The 21,785-nt window shown below is 47.3% G+C and overlaps 1 protein-coding gene across 1 annotated transcript; it reads right to left on the bottom strand.

The window, feature by feature from the left end:
* Positions 1 to 11,703: 11,703 nt before the first annotated feature.
* Positions 11,704 to 12,983, bottom strand: LOC144135412 (sulfotransferase ssu-1-like). The gene has a single exon (XM_077668075.1). The coding sequence runs from the start codon at positions 12,981 to 12,983 to the stop codon at positions 12,042 to 12,044; it is 942 nt and encodes a 313-aa protein (XP_077524201.1). The 3' UTR covers positions 11,704 to 12,041.
* Between the last annotated feature and the right edge of the window lie 8,802 nt (positions 12,984 to 21,785).

Here is a 21,785-nt window from a genome sequence, read left to right as displayed (position 1 = left end):
TGCAAAATATTGCAACGATTTGGCCTTCATCTATGCAGGAAGCAAATGAATTTATTACTCTATTTAGCTGTGTTACCGTCGAAAATCCTTTTCAGAAACCGTGGTGGAAGATAGCTAGCACAAGATTTTTTTTTCTAAAAATTCGCTCATACAGTGTGCAACTTTATGTTCTAATAGCTTACAGCACGGGGACGTCAATGATATGGGACGGTAGTTCTGCAAAAGAAGGTGTCCGTTTTTATAAACGGGAACAATTCTGGCTCTCCACCAATCATCGAGTACTTTGCCAACTGACATTGAAGCACAAAAAATTATCACAAGGAATTCAGCCAGAGTTTCGGCATGGCGTCGCAGAAATGCGCTTGGAATCTTATCAGGGCAACATGACGTTTTGGTTTCAGGTTCAGTAACATAGAAAATACACCACGGTAAGAGATTAAACACACTTCGGCAGGATAATACACTCGGCTGTGTTTGGCACATGTGCACGGGGCAGGAAATACTTTGCAAAAGAATTAATAAAATTCTGAGCAATAGGCTTTGGAACACATACTGTAGTGTTTACCAAAATTTGTGTGACTGCTTTCTTTTTTTCACTGGTATAATTCCAAAGCTTTCTTAGCTCGGTTTTTGCAAACTTTTTAATTGATGTGTTGAAGAAATAATGTTTTGAATCACGTAAGACACCTGCTACATTCTCCAGCAAATCCTTGAGCAAACTACGGCTCATTTGAATTATATTGCGTGGCATCCTTTGGGTTTCCTTTCTTTATTTTTTGTGCCTGCTTGGTACAAAAGTTTTGATACAATAGAAACAGTTTTTTTAATCTTTTTATTCCGTCCCAGACTGCGCAGACATCAGCATCATCGAAATCAACAAGGCAGGTTTCCAGATGTTCTATGACGGATGCATCATTGGCACGCGAATAATCTTTAATTTAACGTGGTGATGAGTGTTTCTTTTTTGTTTGCCGTACTAGAGGAAATGAAGCACTCACCAAGTTTTGGTCAGACAGGCCTTGTTCCACAGAAACAGTAAAATTTACAATGTCGCAAAGAACGAACAGCAAATCTAACAACGAATTCGGGGAACCGACTTTACGGGTTGGTTCCTTAACTATGTGTGTCAGGTTGAGGAGAAGCATTATTTTAAACAATACGTTTGCTTGCTTTGTGTATGCACCGAGACACTCAAGTACTTCCCAATCCAATCCTAGCAAGTAGAAGTCGCCAGTCAATAAAGTTGTGCTGTTTTGGTACTGAGACATCTGATTTTCTAGTTTAGTTAAGTAGTCGGTTCCAGATCAAGGAGGCCTATAAAGAGCATATGAAACCAAGTTTGGTCCCCAACAGGAGAGTTTCACACATAGGCATTCAATATCATCTACGTCATCTTTAAAGAGGCTTCAATTTGTTTCTTAAATAGGAGAGCCACTCCACCACCTCAAGATTGACTGTGTTTTCGAAATACAGTGTAAGAAGGAGGAAAAACGTCATCATCATTCACTTCACTGTGAAGCCAAGTCTCAGTAATCACTCTAACGTGGGGATCATGGAAATAGTGTTATTTCGAGCAAGTCTGTCTTATTAACTAAACTACGCGCGTTAATGTTTAGTATGCGCAAAAGTTTGCTCTGATCTTGTAAACCGCGTCATGCCTTGTCGTGCTGATTCACTCTCTTATCCGAGTAAACTAACTTTACGCGTTTATTTTGTGATTTATCCCTGAAAAACGTATCTTTATCCGCTTTTAGCTTGTCATGAATAAGGGTGACGTTTTGTTTTATCCCTCTCTTCTTACGCTATATGCCAACGCAGTGATCGTGTCTGCAGCGTAGTTCGGGAATAATCATTCCGAACTTAACTTCCTGAGCATTTTAGCTTTGTAACATTTTCTATTATTGTCTTATGTTCTGCAAAACGTTTTAAATAGAGCAGAACAGGGCAGGTATCATTCCTATGACCCAAGCTATGAATGCGCCCGACAGATTGGTAACTGACTTGAAGCTTGTCTTTAAAACCTTCTTTCATTATTTTATCTTTCATCGTAGCTTCTGTTTCGTCAGATTCTTATGTAATACCGTGAATGCCTAGGTTGGACCGTCTGCTTCGATCATCGAGATCGGTCAAATTTTCAGCTTGAAAACCCATTACTTTCTCTATTGATTTCAAGGTTGTGTGTATTTCATGGGGCTGCTCGGTGAAGGTTGATGTTTCGTTCAGCTTTTTCTTCATTTTATTCATTAGACTGTGTAGATCCTTTACCATATATACAGTCTTAACTGGCTCTACTATCATTTCACTGATTTCAGCTTGAAGAGGCAGCTGGTCGTCTAATATTTGTTCAATAACTTCCTTTTGATTCCGCCCAGGATTCGCTTCGAGATCGCTACAAAGAAGCAACTTGCAATAAATAAAACATTTATATGATGGCTGAATCTCGTCGCTGGAAGGACAGTGTCATCAAATTACGACACCCAGACCGATGCGTTGTCGAAGTGAGGTTGATTTGCATCACAGCAACAGATGTCATCGGGCCACACGTGTCCAGTTCGTAACGCGTCTGAACCCAGGAAAACCTGTAGCACGTAGAAAAGCGCCCTAGTCCGTGACACGATGGACCCTGGTTCGCCGTGCCCACTCCATTCTGTTGTTGCTACTAGTTTCTGATAAAAAAAACATCCCAGGAAATCTCTTGTGACGGAAGAAATTTTTCTGTTTGTATTTGCTAACTCTTTTGCTCACCGTTGCTGTCTATAGCAGCTGCAAGTTTAAAAGAATAAGAGAGGTAAATCTCATCATAGGCTTTGTTGCATCGTTCTTCCCTCATTTCTAGACGTCATTATTCATGCTCCTGCGACGAATTGGTTTAGGTGCTCCCGCTGCAGCGAGAAATCAGTCCCCAAGCGAAATATTAAAAGAAAAGGTGCGGTACCACGGCTTTTTTACATATTGCCGCCAATATTTGCAGTGTTTGTTCGTTTTTCAAATCTGCCGCGAACCACCTTATCGCTTTGTTTGCGACGCAAGACGCGACTAGATTTATCTCGATTGATCGCAGCCAGGCAAAGCTGATTCTACGTTGTTCCCGAATGTTCTAGTATCTTTGCGCCCTTTATCTCTAATGTTCGCTATCAGCTTTAAATTGAGCACGGCCGACAGCGGCGGGCATTCTGTTCGACGACCGCCGAGCACGCTTGTCGCTTCGCCGCCGCCGAGTGATTCAGTCCATTTTGGGTGCAAGTCACCCCAATAAACAGTTCTTTTAGAAGACCCTTTCGTCCGTCTTCATCGCTGCTTCGACTGCCGTCACCCCTACGTGACATCTGGTGGAGGTGCGGGGTAGCCTTCCATGTTCCGGACGCCCCCTTCAAGTCGTGAACCCAGCCCTAAGCGCTTCACACCCGACGACGAACCAGCAGCTCAGCGAGCCAGCCGACGTCTCCAGGGAGAGGAGCCTGAGTTTGGGAAACTGCCGGACCGCACCAGACAGCGAAAAGACGCTGCTAAGAGCACCGCAACCTCGCCGAAGATGTCGACACCGATCATACTACAGCAGCCGCGGGTGCCGCCAACTCTCAGTGGATCCCCAGTCGAAGACCCTGAAGAATGGTTGGACCAATTTGAGCGCGTGGCGTCAATCAACAAGTGGGATGATGCGGCAAAGATTGGACACGTTTTTTTCTCAATGGATGGCTCCGCACGCACGTGGTACGAATACTACGAGTCGTCCCTTACGACATGGGAGCTATTCAAGAGAGAACTATTGAAGGTATTCACCAGTGTCGCGAGGAAAGAAAGAGCCGAACGACTCCTCGAGTCCAGGATCCAGTTTCCGAATGAGCCCGTCCGCAGTTACGTCGAGGAGATGAAGCGCCTATTTCGCCGCGCCGATCCCGGGATGACCGAGGAAAAGAAAGTTCAGTTTTTAATGCGCGGCGTAAAAGAACAACTCTTTGCAAGCCTCGTCCGCCATCCGCCAAAAACAGTCGAGGAGTTTATGCAAGAAGCCTGCACGATTGAGAATACCCTCGACGTTCGAGCTCGGCAGTACAATCGCCCTTCCTCTGCCTGTGCAATCCGTTCGGACACGCCGGCCACCACCAGCGACAGCTTGCGGGAAGTTATCCGCGAAATCGTACGAGAGGAGCTACGCCGATTACTGCCATCTTCCCCACAGCCACAAGCAGCGACTCAGATGGATGTGGTACGGGAAAAAGTGCAACAGGCACTTGGCACCCCGACGGCCACAGAACCCCAGGCCATGACCTACGCCGCTGCAGTAAGCACTGCTCAGCCCCAGCGACAACCCCCCCGTCCTCCCCGAGATGAGCCAATCGTTCCACAACGCCGCCTCCCAGCCCCCACCCGCCCAGCCTATGACCGACGCTCAAGCCCCAGGAAATGCGACGCCTGGAGGACTTCCGACAACCGGCCGCTGTGCTTCCATTGCGGTGAGGCCGGCCATATTCTTCGTCACTGCCCGTACCGACGTATCGGTCTTCGAGGATTTGCCGTTAACGCCCCACGACCACGCTTCGGACAACGTCCGCACGAAATCGACGAGTACCTGCGTCGAGAAGAGTACACGCCGAACCGCTTTTCGCGCTCACCATCGCCGTCAACCTCGCGCTTTGCGTCGCCACGCCGCAGCTACGCAGCCGCGGTACGAGAAAGGTCGCCCAGCCCCCGTAGGGGAAACTAAAGGCAGCAACCTCTGGAGGTGAGGTTGCTCACGAGCTAAACGCCGAAGATCCTCCACCAACCACGCCCCATGAAGACGCTGCACCCGCGACGCCGCATGAAGAACCGACACTCGCTGCACCGACGCCGCACACAATGACAACCTCGACCACGACGCAGGCTACCTTGAAATCGACGCCGCCACCCAGAAGAGCTTCGACCACACGCCCAACCCGTGACTCGCATACGCGACGAAGCCGTGACCCGACGCCGAGAGCGGCATGCAATGCAAGAGCCAGGACCTCCGACCTAGAAGTGACTATCGACGGCCGGAAAGTTACCGCTCTAGTCGACACAGGAGCCGATTACTCGGTGATGAATGGAACATTCGCTGCGCAGCTCAGAAAAGTCACAACGGCTTGGGACGGCCCACAAATTCGCACCGCTGGGGGCCACCTCATTACGCCATCAGGACGATGCACAGCGCGAGTGACTGTCAAAGGACATACCTATCCTGCGACCTTTGTTGTGCTACCGCAATGCTCCCGCGAAGTGATCTTGGGTATGGATTTCCTTAATGAGCATCAGGCTATCATCGACCTGTGATCCAAGTTGATCACGCTTTCGACGGACGAAGCCATCGCTTCGATGAAAACCCGGGAAAATCACGTTGCCCTAAGTGTCCTGGAGGAAGAAGTGAGCGTCCCACCCCGTTCAAGCGTTATCGTGACCGTAGGCGCCACGAAAGCCATAAACACTGAAGCCATCATCGAGGGGAACACGCAGTTGCTACTAGACCGAGGAATCAGCATCGCAAGAGGCATCGCACATTTCCGCAATGGTCAGGCCGAAGTACTGCTTACTAACCAAGGTAGATGTACACTGGTAGCGAAGGCTCCATAGACGCCCATTGGTCCAAAAAATGGCGGCTCGTGGGCACTCCAGCGCCCCCTGGATTTTGGGGGGCAAACTATGCAAACGTGACATAGAATGACGTCACACATACGTATGCTTTGGCGCGAATTATAAAGCGGTCTTTCTGTAGAATCCGCGTTTTCGAGCCCGTACCTCTCGAAGGTTGCTGCCTTTCAGCGCGCCCCAACCTTTGCCAGTCAAATGTGCTCGCCTTGTGTGCTCGAGTTCCTGCTAGTTATGGCCTTGTTAATGTGAAATTGGGAACGCAATGAAAGTGACTGGTAAAGGAGGGGCAGCATAGAAAGGCAGCAACACTTCCAGACACTGGCGTGGCCGGGTTAGCCGGGTATCGAAACAAGGCCTGCAAAGACGCGCTGTAATGCACCGCACACTCATGAATAGGGGGCAGGTCAAGAGTGTTGCAAAAATACAAAATTTGCCAGGTTTTAATAAAATGACTTACCTCTTTCATAAAACAAGGTGCTAATATATTTTTTCTTTTCTATTGGCAGATTACATTCCAATTTTGTAGCTTTATGATTTCTTTATATGAGTGTTTTGCCCCCCATCCTCTGGTTGTGCTGCAGTCGCGCTAAACCACTTTTCGGCCCAGCCTTCGCCACCACTTTAAATCCGCCTTGGACTAACTTCAGCGAAGAATACCGGCATATTAACAGAGGAACGACGATTGCTTTCTACCACGAAATATCTGACGTACGAGATTCCTTCGCCCTCTCCGACCCCTCCGCAGAAGATCCGCCTGACCAAGAGAACTCGCCCACTTTCGACATCAACCCAGCCCTGCACCGGAACAGACAAGACCAGATCCGCAATCTGCTTCAAAACTACAGTGAGTGCTTTTCGACATCGCCGAAGGTGCGACAGACGCCAATTGCCAAGCATCGCATTATAACGGATCAACACGTCCGACCTCTCCGTCAAAGCCCCTACCGTGTGTCTCCGCGAGAACGACCAGCCATCCGGGACCAAGTCGAAGAAATGCTTCGCGACGACGTCATCCAGCCTTCAAACAGCCCATGGGCGGCACCGGTTGTTCTAGTGAGAAAGAAAGACGGCGCACTTCGATTCTGCGTGGATTGCCGCCGCTTGAACAACATAACAAAGAAGGACGTCTACCCCCTCCCCCGCATCGACGACACACTGGACCGCCTCTGCAACGCCAAATATTTCTCATCGATGGACCTCAAGAGCGGCTACTGGCAAATTGAGGTCGACGAAAGAGATCGCGAGAAGACAGCATTCATAACTCCGGATGGGCCGTTTGAGTTCAAGGTGATGCCATTGGGTCTCTGTTCCGCACCAGCGACGTTTCAGCGAGTAATGGATACAGTGCTGGCAGGCCTGAAGTGGCAGATTTGTCTGGTATATTTAGATGACGTCGTTGTCTTCGCCTCGAACTTTGAAGAGCACCTCAAAAGACTTCGAACAGTACTAGACGCAATCAAGTCGTCTGGCATAACCTTGAAAGCAGAGAAATGCCACTTTGCCTACGAAGAGCTGCTGTTTCTAGGGCACATCGTTAGCAAGGAAGGAGTACGCCCAGACCCGCAGAAAACAGCTGCTATTGAACAGTTTCAACCGCCGGCCGATAAGAAAGCATTGCGCAGATTTCTCGGACTATGCGCATATTACCGACGATTTGTGAAAAACTTTTCGCGCATCGCCGAGCCCCTGACCCAACTGACGAAGGCAGACGTGCCGTTTAAATGGGAAGCGCCGCAAGCAGAAGCCTTCAAGGAACTTCAGCGTCGTTTACAGTCCCCACCATTCCTTGCGCATTTTGATGAAAACGCCGATACTGAAGTTCATACCGACGCAAGCAGCGTGGGACTAGGCGCAGTTCTCGTTCAAAAAAGTGACGGGCTGGAGAAGGTCATCGCCTACGCTAGCCGTTCCCTTTCTAAGGCCGAGGCTAACTATTCGACCACTGAGAAGTAGTGCCTTGCCATCATCTGGGCTACGTCGAAATTCCGCCCCTACCTCTACGGACGGCCGTTCAAGGTGGTCAGCGACCACCACGCGCTCTGCTGGCTTGCCGATTTGAAGGATCCCTCTGGCCGACTCGCTCGATGGAGTCTGCGTCTCCAGGAGTTTGACGTCACCGTCGTTTACAAGTCCGGACGCAAGCACACTGACGCCGATTGCCTCTCACGAGCCCCTGTAGATGCACCGCCGCTGGACGACGATGAGGACGCCTTCCTGGGACCCATCAGCGCAAGCTCTTTTGCTCAGCAGCAACGCTCGGACCCCAACCTAAAAGGCCTCATCGAGGACCTGGAAGGCAAGGTTTCTTCACCCCCCGCTTCATTCAAGCGAGGACTGTCTTCTTTCTGTGAGGTCCAGAATGAGGTCCTTGAGAAGAAGAACTTTACAGCGAACAAAACAGCCTACCTCCTTGTTGTACCTACTTGCCTCCGCGAAGAAGTTCTACAGGCTTAAAAGACGAGCCGACAGCTGGACATTTCGGGTTTACTCGCACCCTCCGCCGCATTCAAGACAAGTATTACTGGCCCCGACTGTCTGCCGATGTCGCAAACTATGTTAAAACATGCCGAGATTGTCAGCGACGAAAGACTCCTCCCACACGACCAGCAGGATTTCTGAACCCCATTGAACCTCCCTCAAGACCCTTTCAGCAGATTGGCATGGACTTGCTTGGCCCTTTTCCAACGTCAACATCTGGAAATAAGTGGATCATCATAGCGACCGACTACCTGACCCGCTACGCCGAGGCGAAAGCCATACCGAACGGAACAGCAGCAGAAGTGGCCAAATTTTTCGTGGAGTGCATTCTTCTTCGACACGGCGCCCCCGATGTGCTCATCACGGACAGAGGAACAGCATTTACGGCGGAACTCACGCAAGCCATCCTGCGCTACAGCCAAACCAGCCACCGGAGGACAACTGCATACCATCCGCAGACCAACGGACTGACCGAGCGCCTGAACAAAACCATCGCAGATATGCTCGCTATGTATGTCGATGCCGAACATAAAACCTGGGATGTCATCCTGCCTTACGTCGTCTTCGGCTACAACACCGCAGTGCAGGAGACCACCCAGATGACGCCTTTTAGGCTCGTCCATGGCAGGGATGCCACGACCACGCTAGACGCCATGCTGCCCAACGTTACAGAAGAGGAGAACGTCGACGTTGCCGCCTACCTTCAACGCGCAGAAGAAGCTCGAAGGCTTGCCCGATTACGGATCAAAGATCAGCAGCGGTCCGACGCCAGACGCTACAACCTACGAAGACGCAACGCGGAATACAAGCCAGGAGACCAAGTCTGGGTGTGGACGCCCATTCGCCGCCGTGGATTGAGTGAAAAGCTTTTGCGCCGCTATTTCGGCCCGTACAAGGTTCTTCGTCGGCTGGGTGAACTGGATTATGAAGTCATCCCTGACGCAATGACTGCATCCCAGCGACGCCGCGTACGACCAGAAGTTGTCCATGTAGTCCTTCTGAAGCCGTATTATGCGCGATAAAGGCCGCTGCATTTCCATGCTCTATTTTCACAAGATCCGTTTTTTTCCCTTACTAGTCGCATTATTTGTTTTAATGCATCGGGTCGATGCTTCTTTGAGAGGGGAGTAATGCCGCCAATATTTGCAGTGTTTGTTCGTTTTTCAAATCTGCCGCGACACCACCTTATCGCTTTGTTTGCGACGCAAGACGCGAATAGATTTATCTCGATTGATCGCAGCCAGGCAAACTGATTCTACGTTGTTCCGGAATGTTCTAGTAACTTTGCGCCCTTTATCTCGAATGTTCGCTATCAGCTTTAAATTGAGCACGGCGATAGCGGCGGGCATTCTGTTCGACGACCGCCGAGCACGCTTGTCGCTTCGCCGCCGCCGAGTGATTCAGTCCATTTTGAGTGCAAGTCACCCCAATAAACAGTTCTTTTAGAAGACCCTTTCGTCCGTCTTCATTGCTGCTCCGACTGCCGTCACCACTACGTGACAATATTGAGCAGTTCAGCCGATAAGAATAAGTTACGGGAGAGACGCTTGTCGCTCCTATTGCACATGTAGCCACAGGGAAGGATATGCTTTGGGGGCGAGTAAAAATATTAAAAATGTGATCTCCATTTCTCTTTCTCGGAGATAGGGGTAATATAGTATGGCGCACATGCTGAGCCGATAGGATTTGGTGTGGATTTGCAGTGGTAATTTGCGCTTGGTCCAGAAGAAAAATTCTCTGGGATTTACCGTGGCTTGAACCTAGTTATACGAGCGAAAGCTCTCTTAAGCATGCTCTCTAATGTCTCAAATGAAATGTCATGGCCAAGGTCATGAGTCAACGTTAAAGGTCGAGGCCAGGTACCCAATGATTGCAAATATACGATCACCTGGTCATAGTAAGCCACGGCCATGCTATCAAACATAAGTTCATTTTGACCTTTTAAGGCATTGAAGGTCATTGTTGATGTGGTGACTACTGTCTCAAATCGATGATCAAGGTCAAGGCTAAAATCAAGGTCAAGTTCACAGTGGTCATATACATATGATCGCGTGGTGATACCACCATAGCTAGTGCCGTACTACCACGCAATTGTTGAATTTGACCTTGTGATGCATTGAAGGTCATTGCTTCATCCACATTGAAATCGCAAGTTGTACGCCGAGGAGTAGCTCTCTTGCTCTGTAAAAACAACTCCGCAAAGTAAACTGCGGGGCAGAGGTACTACATGCATTTACTGCAGGAGACTTAGCACGCCTACATCTATGTTTTTGTAATTTTCAAATAAAGGTGTGCTTTTGCTGGAATTTCATCGCTTTCGTTGTGAAAACTGAAAAGAAGACAATTAAGACATTGCATTCGGAGTTTGCGAACCATAGCTTGCTACAGTCTGATACTTCTGCATAATGAAGAGGGACTTGGAAATTTCATGATTTGTTTCTTTACTTTTACCAGCTCCGCTGATCTGTCACGCTATCTCCTGGGCTCTGCGAAAGTCACTACGTAATAGAATTTCGTGACAGTGCCCGGCGGTGAAGGTACATCTATCGGGGTAGTAGCGCAGGCAACCGATGAAGGGACACGTCATCTCTCAATCCTTAAGTCCACTCTTATCACGCAAGAAGAGAGCTAATGAGCTTTACCAAAGCCTCTTGATATGCCCAGAGGAGAGTGATGATGATGATTATGGATTTTTGTGGCGCAAGGGCATCTATGGCCAAAGAGCGCCAAGGAACATGGTATGTTTCGATTACTCTTGGTGGGGTGAAAGACCCATTTTCCAAGCATTTTACACCTTACTAATCGAGCACCAGGCCAGGGAAAGATTGTACCCATTGTTCCACCGGTGGGTACCCGGCGGCACTGGGGATCGAACCCCGCACCTCCCGCATGCGAGGGGGATGCTCACCCACTCAGTCACCGCTGCGGCACCAGAGAAGCTTGAGCTGCTCTTGAGCTTGTTCGCTGCTGCGAACGAGCTAGTTTCTATATCTGTAATTGCAGCTGGAGAGTCCCGTCTTGTTCTAGATATGGCGAAGTAAGTCGTAGGTTAGGAGTAGATAGGATATTTTCAGCGGCTTGCGCCAGCCACCCTTTCTTGAAGAATATTTGGCTGGTCACGTGGGCCACAACGGAAAGTACCACACCCACCCACCGCGCTCCCTTTCTCCTCACATTTTTTTTGTCCTGTCAGGAAGACACAGTGAAAAAATTGGCAGAGGTTTAGCACAGATAAACATGATGTTCAGCGACAGCTTCACAGCAATGGATAAGCGACGTCACCACGCGACTACTCACATTACCCCCTCCCACTTGCCCTAACACAAGACTGAAAGGTCACTCCAAGGCCAGAGGTGATCCTAAGGCCAAAGGTCAGTGTTAAAGGTGAAGGTTTATTTATTTATTTTTTATTTATTTTAGCACGAAAGTCAGTATGCTTTAGTAAGCGTTAAGTTCCAAAGACACCTTCTTACACTTATTATATTTCCTTCTATTTCAATAATTATTTTGGAACACTTCCTGCACTAAAGTGCAAGAACGCCTGCGTTTTACTCTGGAGTGCATTAAAAGACACGTTTTTTAAAAGCGCTACAATCGCCGATTCTTTTATTTAGACCGAAATAAACATGAAACTAAGTTCTCTAAGACACTGCATCCTTGCTCACCCTTTCAGAATACTGCTGGACACGCTGGGGAGTTCTTCGACGCCAGGCCTCAAGAAGTGTTCTCTTTTCCCACAACAATTCGTGAAGAAATTTCCAGTCTTTGTCTTTCACACATTTTGTATATCATGCTGCGAGCTGATTTCAACACAAACAGACATTAGTAGATACGTAAATGAAAATACTAATGATGATCATCTATATTCTGGCCTTCAAGCCGTTCAACATATGTCCAAACGAAAACTATTTAACGCGTTCCTATTCCTCTTCCGGTTCACGTTTCCTTCATTGGTAATGTTAAGGCAAATCACAGTTCTTCCACAGCTGCATAACGTCCGATCCCCGTGTCTTTTCACTGATCCAGGCTTTAGTCTTCTCGATCTGATCCGGCGTGAAATGAGTCTTCCAGTCACCAACAACCCCTTTGCGGACAAACTTTTTCTGTTCGTGCATCTCCGGCAATTCAGCCACAAACTTGCGCTGCACTTCCAAGGATTTAATGGCTTTTTCGGGTGGGAGGCACCACAATTTTTTTAGAAAGGGCCTCTCCCCGCTGAATACTTGATTCACGTTCTCCTTGCTCGAGGCGCTTACCACTTTGTGCAGTAATGCAGGATCCTTCCGAAGTTCACTTCCGTACTGTTTCCCAAGAAAGTCAGCTACCTTTAGCGTCCAGGAGGTGGTATCGTTCCTCATATCTTCGAATGTGAAGCACAAAATGTTCGGCAAATCTCGGTGCTCGTACCAGGACAACAGGTGGTCGAAGTAGTCGCCGAAATTCAGCCTCCCCGAGATGAAAAGTTCGTTAAACCGTCCAAAGGATACGTCCTCTACACTCTTAGGTGTGAAGCCTACGACTTGATAGTAGAAGGAAACGCACACATCATACGGATTTCTTGTAGCATAGATGTATTTAGCCTCACTCGAGAAAGGCACCTTGTGAAAAGGTAGGTGCGTCTTGATGGGCCCCGGCCTCACCATTTTTTCGGCTGCTTCAGCGCCCATAACCTCCAGGAACGGAGAAGCCAACAAGAACTCCATGGGCGTTTTGGGAGGTTCGCCCCTGTGTAGGATACTCAGTGCAAGGAACTGCGTCCACGTTGTTCCACATTTGGGATAGGCTGCGACGAATATATCCCCTGGATGGGGTTTGTAGTTAATCGCGCTGCGCAAGATGTCGTCGTGGAATGTCTTGTTCACCCACACTCCCTCCACATTTCTATAGGCCTGCACGTCCATTTTGCACTCTTGCTGCCCTGCAAAGTTGAGTATCGTCTGTGAGAACCACAAATGTCAATTCTGCTGACGTGTTAAACATGCCAATCATTACAAAAAAGCGAATCATCAATAAAAGCAAGAAAAGAACATCACGTCATGTAGGAGGTTCGGGCCACGACTTCTGCATGTCACGCGACCTCATCTACCAACTCAGTTGCGCCGGCGCCTGTCCCCTCTTCGACTTTCAAGCGAATTCGTGCTTTGTGTACCTTAACCTTGAGAGTGTAAGCGAGTGCTCCATCGCCCCGCAAGTTTCAGCTCTGGCGCCGCACGTGCAACAGCCTGCTCTACCGCAGGCGGCTCGTAGGGTGTCATCGAATGAGGAGGTCGGCAGCTTTACGAAAGCCCTCTTATGCAGCCTAAGGTGTGAGTTGTGCCAAAACGAAAACACTCGTTATGCTGTTGAGCCCAGAAGGGTAAGGAGGTGGTGCCTGATGTTATCATTTTGTGCACCTCTAAGTTAATTTCAGTAGCAATTCTCAATTAACGGCGACTATTTGAAGAAACCTACGAATCGCTTACATTATGTTTGTTTGAATCTGATACCTTAATTATTACTGAAGTGAAGGCAATTTCTAAATGCTAGCCACAGACTTCTCACACTGACGTTAAAAGATTTTGACTTTTTATGCAAAATTCGCTGTGCACACCTACAAAAGACTGAAAGAAAGGGAGAGAGTGGATGTTTATATGTCATATATTTTACCAGTCAGATATGCCACACCAGAAGAAATTATTCACAGTTCCTCTCTCTCCAATAATTATGCTAATCGTATTGAGTAAGAACTAGAGAGAAGAGGACTCTAATTCCTTCTGGTGTGCCACATCTGATAGGTAAAATATATGACTTCAAAACATACACTCTTTCCCTTTCTTTCAGTATTTTGCAGGTTCGCACAGTGAATCTTGCATCAAAATTTGAAATCTTATAATTAAGCTCATCGCCCCGCGGCGTCGGTTCAGTGGTTATGGCGCTCGGCTGCTGACGCGGAAAACGCCTGTTCGATTCCGGCCACAGTGGTCGAATTTCGATGGAGGCGAAATTCTATAGGCCCGTACGTTAAAGAACCCCAGGTGGTCTAAATTTCCGGAGCCCTTCACTACTACGTCCCTCATAGCCTTAGTCGCTTTGGAACGTTAAACACCCGTCTAACAAACCAAACTTATGCTAATCTTATTTTCAATATATTAACCTCAGCTAAATTCATCATTCCACACTACAATGCCTCACTTATTAATGGGAATATTATCTGCCAAAAGGATTTAAGCTGCAATGACTTCCTTACTAAGATTTAGCATGCGTGAGACTAAATCAGATCGAGGTAAATGTAATTTATTCCAAAGCCATTACCTTCCATGCTAAAAATAAATTAGCTGCTTGGCGCCACACGTCCATAATGCAAGACCAACGCCTAGAAACTGATAAAAAACTTACAATTCTCGGTGTACACATTTCCTCTCACCTTAAATCAAACGCTCATGTAGCCTGCATCTGCAAAAGGCCGTATGATCTCACAGGTGTAATTTCACGCTGCCGCACCTTGACACCCGTGAAAGCCAAACTACAAATATATGTCATGGTCTGTTCCTTTCCCACCTTATCTATAGTTCTCTACTATGGGCAACAAACAGACAAAATAGGAAAGACCTGCTCGCCTTCCTAAGAAAAATGACTCCTCTCAAAGTAAGAATTGAACTGAATTTGAGGGTTCACCCCACATTAGTATAGCGTAATACCATCTCCATGGATAATATGCGTGAATTTCATTTCTTGCAATTAACACAGTGGTATCCATTCCTATGTTGAGATTTTTATGTTAGCGTTCCTTGGTGAAGTGTTGTATAAGGAGCGGCTAAAAAAGTTTCCCCGCCTGAAACCTTCAAACGAATGCTCGACCGTGTGGCTAGCAGCCCAGGAAAGTCCATGCTTCACGATCTGACTGCAGATCCTGTTGATGATGCGTATGCTACCGCCACCTGAGCATTATACTTCATCCAGCGAACAGCGTTCCTGCGCGCTAATGCATCCCGCCGCGGTGGCTCAGTGGTTAGCGCGCTCGGCTACTGATCCGGAGTTCCCGCGTTCGAACCCGACCGCGGCGGCTTCGTTTTTATAGAGGACAAACGCTGAGGCGCCCGTGTGCTGTGCGATGTCAGTGCACGTTAAAGATCCCCAGGTGGTCGAAATTATTCCGGAGCCCTCCACTACGGCACCTCCTTCTTCCTTTCTTCTTTCACTCCCTTCCTTATCCCTTCCCTTACGGCGCGGTTCAGGTGTCCAACGACATATGAGACAAATACTGCGCCATTTCCTTTCCCCCAAAACCAATTATTATTATTATTATAATGCCAGTGGGCGTCATGCGTTCGAGAATTTTTTTATATGTTAACCTGTGGTGATATGTTGCAGTCATTTGGCGTTATTACAATGAAGAATAGGCTAACCAAATTTATGATCAGGCATCTCATAATGAACAAGCATAAAATAATTTGTGTAGCTTACAGCAGAAATAAACAAGAAAGGCGAACCAAACTACCTATAAGGAAAGAAGAAGTTACGAGGTTGATGTAAAAAAACTTTTAAAGAGTAAACTGCCAGCCGCGCGGATGATGGCTTCTAAAATAATTCTTATTAGCATGCGAACGACCTGGAATAATATTTTTATTTAACGAAGCTTAGAATCCATTGTTAGTGGAGAGTTCGTAGACACGAAGAACACGACGTAAGCAATTTTTTTTCAAGCGAAGGAAAAATCGATTTATAACGTTCTGCTCAATGTATTCGATTAAGATAACTGTTGCAATGGAAGCCCTGGGTAAGCGGAACACGTGAAGAAGCAAGCGCCGAAATTTCAGGCAGCTACGCTCCGGCGGAGCTTTCTCTGTTACGTGGCAGTGAAGAAAAGACAGTTGTGTGCTGTCGCGAACAGTGTCCTTTTAAACGTGGCATTCAAGCCGGAGGTCAGTATTCGTGCCATTGCGACACCCGCCACGGCTCAGACATCACTATGGAGACAGCTTATAAACCATCCATTATACCTTTTACACATCATCCTGCACCATGTATGCGAGAAAGGGACTTTGAGCGACTCCTGTTCTTCGGCAACTGTATCTTAATTAAAACAAACTGCGAACGCGAACTTGATAAGAAAACTATTCGGACTAAGGGGGCTCACTTCTGCAGAAGTTCAACTGTGGACTTGCACCATGGCCACTACCGTCCCAGCGCCAACCCACACTGGACCTGCCAGCACAAATCATGTCAGCCGGCCCTATTTTTAATGACAGGACTGATGCACCAGAGTTCTTTGAACAAACACTGACATTGTAGATCTATTCAGAAGCAAACTTTCATGAATATGCTGCAGGATACAAGGCTTCCTGATGACGTGGCTGCAGCCCAATCTTCGCCACCTGATGCTCACTTTCGTGGCTGCACTTTCCTGGGAAGTGAATTCGGCGCTCCAATCGCACTTAGTGGTTACCGCCTCGTTTCGCTTCAGGGCATTTATTTGCGGGTTTATATGAAAAATGGTTTTCATAAAACGGAACCCAGCAGCACGAAGTCCATCAAGCGGAGATTTGCCGCCGCTTGTGCCGCCATTCATCCTGATAGGACAAAGGGGCAGATTTCTAAGTGTGATCTTCTTATGCTTGCCGCTACGGGTTGCACAGCGCTTTAAAAGGTTTTGTAACTGCTGCAGTAAAGCCAGGTGTTTTCGTTTAAACTAATAAAACGCACGAGTGTGTTTGACGAAAGGGGATTAGGAAATGATTTTGCATGCTCACCTTCTCAAGGCATAAAATTTGATTACTTTTGCACATACACGGTCCTGCGATGACCTGATGAGCTTGCATTCTGATATTTCTTAAAAATATGAGGATACACTCATCCAGCCATGCCAATCAGTCGTGTTCATTGCAGCGGCCAGTGTACAAACACTTCTACTATGCGCACTTATCAGCCTACAACACTACCGAATAGGCTCGAAGCGCCTGCGGATTGCAAGAAGGACGCCATAGATCACCACGCCTTTTGTAAGCTAGACACGGCCGTTTTCGGTGGCAGCGGACGATATCAGACGTCACCGTTAAAAGCTGCTGCCGAAGGAAGAAAACAGAGCACACGGGGAAAGCATGCTGATGGCGCTGACGATGCTGCCGTGCTGCGTTCCCACTGAAGGCAGAGACACTGACGTCACCATCGCAATCTTGCGGACCAGTTTCAGTTTGAATACGGGTCGGGAATGGAATGGTTTCGCCTTCGGGACGCAAAACAATATTTTTTACCTTTCATTTGATCGTACAGGTGTGTATCCGGAGGTGGTCGTTCAGATTGACTGCATCAAAAGGAATAAAACTTGAGTCCGTGGAAAAGAGAAGCAGTCTTATTTGTATGGCGGTTCTCTGAGCACAATTTGTCGCATGCGACGGGTGACCCCTTCTTGTCACTTTATGCCCTTCCTGAGACACATGTGCATCACACACATTGCCACATTGAGCTTGGCTGGATTGGAAATACACCTATGCACACACCTTCGTCTAATTGGTTTAAGGTGTTGTCCTAACGCATTTAATCTACCTTGAAAGGAGAGGGAACGTGCAAAACGCTGAAAGCAGTGCATTCTTACCGTATCGTGGCGTTCGGCAATAGAGACAAGTCTATGCAAAATGTCTCTGCTTGCCATGCATATTTAAAGTATAGCCAACGGAAACTGCTTTTTTTTCGTATAAAATGTAAAGAAAATTATTCGCCTTTTCATCATGCGCACAGATTACATGCGTTAAGGTAGGCTGTTCTTGCATAAAAACAGGACGTTGTTTTTTTATTAGAATGCATCAGTTGTTCTTTACTCACTAAAAAATTCATAACGGGAACTGCGTGGCAGGGGCACTGCTCCCATTAAGAACCCACCTCCTGCGCATGCGATGCCGGCAGATGCTTTACCGCTCCACTCGGTGAAGGTGTGTGACGTCACGTAGAGAGTAGGCCGTGCACCTGGGATGCCTGCTTTCCTCCTCTCCGCAACGCGGCGACAGCGACAGAGCGCATATTGGTCGAAGCTCCACGGCTGGCGTCGGATGGAACACCACCAGCGTTCCGATGAGCGCATCAAAGTGCACCTGCGTTCTATGCAGAACCCACTTTCATACATTGCGCACGCGATGCCGCGTCTGGAAGATTGAACAATCAGGAATGAAAATACATTAACGATACTATACAACGCAAGACATGTGTTCGCCTTTGAGAGCCTAACAAAGCCTTTCGCGCGCATAACTACGATTAGTTGAGCCAAAATTCAACCGTTTTTTTTATTCTAGATTCCAGAGAAAGCCCTCGCCGTACAAAAAAATACCCTGCTATCTGCTCATCCGCTGATTCCAGCGCTGCCATCCGTGCTTTGAAGAAACGAATCTCGCGCTCTAACTGCTTCGCACGCCCTCTTTCTCCCTGAAGTGAAACACATCGTTACCGACTCGAAGGAGCCTGAAGGAACTACGAGCTGTGTTGGATACCTCCTCTCACCTGAGGCATCCTAAAAACACATCATTACCGACTCCAATGGGCCTATCGGAACGTTGAGCTGGGTTGAATACCTCCTCTCACCTGGCGCATCCTAAAAACACATCCTTACCGACTCGAAGAGGCCTGTTGGAATTATGAGTTGGGTTGGATACCTCCTCTCACCTAACGCATCCTAAAGCACACAATTACCGAATCGAAGGGGCCTGTCGGGCCTATAAGCTGGGTTGGAGACCTCCTCTTACCTGGCGAATCCTAGAAAATATCTCCCGGTCCATCGACCCTCGAAATTGATAATTCATCCGGGCTCCCGTCAACCAGTAACTCGAGGGCAAAGAGCCGATTAAGCGGCCTGCGCGCTCTCTCCTCGGGCACTCACCCCAACAAATACAACACCTCCTCAAAATCTCCCAGAAATAGCCCATCAGGACATTTTGAATCACCCCAGGAGGTGATCCTTTTTCCTGAAGACATCCAAAAAACGTCCTCACAACTAGGGTAATACTCGGTGTATTGGCTCTGGCTCAATAAATATCTTTTTTTTTTCATGAACACACCAGTCATCTAAGCGCACATATGTGCCAAATTTCAGGCACATGATTAGGTTACACGTCGTGTAATACATTTGTCCACACGCGTGAATGCATGCTGGCTAGGCCATTCGGACTTACCTGTTTACATGAAATGTGCTTGAACAAGGTGAAAATTTGGGCTGGATGGAGCATGATCTTGTGACGGGAGCAGCGCAGCACGAGACAAAGAGAGAGGCGGGACACGATGCTGAATAACAACCAGATTTTTAATGCACGTTCGTCGAATATATACATCTCGCTCGTATAAGAATGAAAAGAAAGAAGCATGAAAAACGGATAAGTTGTACACGTGGTAGAATATTAAGACATCGCACGCAGATAATCAATTTCTCTGTCACGAAGCGCTTTTGAAGGTTTGCAGACGCATATACGTCGCTCTTTTGTAGGATGTTGAAGGCTTCTTCAATCTCCCTGGTCAGTTGATCAAAATACGACGAGAGGACCATCGTGTTGACGAATTGCGGCGTGCAATCATGCTCTCTGCCATGTTTCGCTAATTCACTGCTGATGACGCCCTTTATTGATCTTTTTTGCTCTCGAAGACGTTTAATTCAAAGAGCGCCCTGTTTGACCAATGTAGGTGCGTCCGCATGACAGATATATTTCATAAACCTTGCTTTTCACACATTTCACACGTGTTTTCCGGTGCTTTTTCTTGCATTGATTTTTTTTGCTCACTGTTGACTTTGGCAGCACAGGCCTGTTAACTTGTTGGGCGCTGACACGAGCACTTTTACACCAGCTCTTGCGCCTACCTTTTTGAGATTGTGGGAAATTCCATTAATGCAAAAGATGACCGCGTACACCTTCTTTTCTTCTTATGTGGTTGTAACCTACTTTCTGCCTCTAAGTGTTTGCAGAATCCCTTCTGCGACACTGGATAGCAGTCTCGTCGGGTAACCTGCTGCTTTCAGCCGACGGTTTCCGGTGTCAAAACTGCCTTGAACTTCATGATGACAGGATCTCGTCAATGCCGCTCTCATTGCTGCATTTGCTAAGGACTAGAAGAACTAGGACAAGAAATAACGATTGAACTCCAGAGAGCAACGTTATGCGATTTCTTGACTTAACGCAAACTTTTCTAGGCGCTCACATATGCTGGCGGTAAGAACCACGAAGCTAGAAGAGACTGCTCTCCTACACACCTGCGCACTCCAATATCATCAAGCGGGGGTAGAAAAAAGCAGCAACGAGAGGCGCACTGACGAGATCCTGTCATTATAATGTTCAAGGCAGTTTTGACACCCGAAAACGTCGGCTGAAAGCTGCAGGTTACCCGACGAGGCTGCTATCCAGTGTCGCAGAAGGGATTCTGCAAGCACTTAGAGGGAGAAAATATGTCACAATCACATCAGCAGAAAGGAAGCCGTACGCGGTCATTCCATGCATTAATGGCATTTCCCACACTCTCAAAAAGGTAGGTGCAAGAGCTGGTGTAAAAGTGCTCGTGTCAGCACCCAACAAGTTAAGAAGCCTGTACGCCAAAGTCAACAGCGAGCAAAGAACAAGTCAATGCAAGAAGAAGCACCGAAAAAAACATGTGAAATGTGTGAAAGGGTGTTTATGAAATACCTCTGTCATGCGGACGCACCTTTATTGGTCAAACAGGGTGCGGTTTGAATGAACGGCTTCGAGAGCACAAAAGATCCCTGAAGTGCGGCATCAGCAGTGAATTAGCAAAGCATTCAGGATAGCATGAATGTGACCTGCAGCGTAGGAACACAATCGTCATCACGTCATATTTTGATCAACGGACCGGAAATATTGAAGAAGCCTTCAAGATCAGACAAAAGAGCGACGTATGCGTCAGCATACTTTCGAAACCGTTTCGTAACAGCGAAATTGATTATCTGCGTGCGTTGCCCTGATATTTTACCGCGTGTACATCTTATGCGTTTGTCATGCTTCTGTCTTTTCCTTATTGAACGAGCGAGATGTATATATTCGACGAACGTGCATTAAATATCTGGTTGTTAGACAGCGTTGATTCCCGCCTCTGTCTTTTTCATTTCGTGTTACGCTGCTCCCGCCAAAAAAACATGAAATGTGCTGCAATTTTACACACAAAGGAAATATTAAATCATAAAGTCGTCCGATCCCTCCCAGATAACAGCAAATAACAGCATAATACAGATGTAATTTCAGTTTATTAGATGTGCTCTTTGCGTTTAAAATGAATGCAAACAGGAGACGCATATGTGTGCACCATTTAACCCACAAGGCACGTATCACCACAGCACCAGCATATAACAATGGCCAAATTTTTCTCCAGCTCCGAGAAATCTGAAAAAGTGAAGCAATAAAAACATAATACAGGCTGAAAGTTGTTGCACCTTAAGCAAGCATTCTAAAGGGTACCAAAGCATATATGACCATGCGAAAGAAAACGCATGTAAAGAACAACCTCGGTGAAAAGACAAGATGGGTGTAAGATACAGATACGCGGTATCAGATCACGGATTTTCTGCAGATTGAAACCTCCCTCTCGCTCTGCCTCACGCTCGAGCCTCGGAGTATAAGCTTGAGCGTGTTATAAAACTGGAACAAAAGAAATAATTCTACTAGGCGAAAATAAAACGTGAGCATAAACCAACATACCTTAACGACGTTGACAACAGAAACCCGGGGATGAAATCAAATGCTGGA

This window comes from Amblyomma americanum, chromosome 5 (assembly GCF_052857255.1).
Source record: "Amblyomma americanum isolate KBUSLIRL-KWMA chromosome 5, ASM5285725v1, whole genome shotgun sequence".
NCBI lineage: Eukaryota > Metazoa > Arthropoda > Arachnida > Ixodida > Ixodidae > Amblyomma > Amblyomma americanum.
The sequence above is the reverse complement of the archived record's forward strand: the minus strand, read 5'-3'. Positions and strand labels throughout refer to the sequence as shown.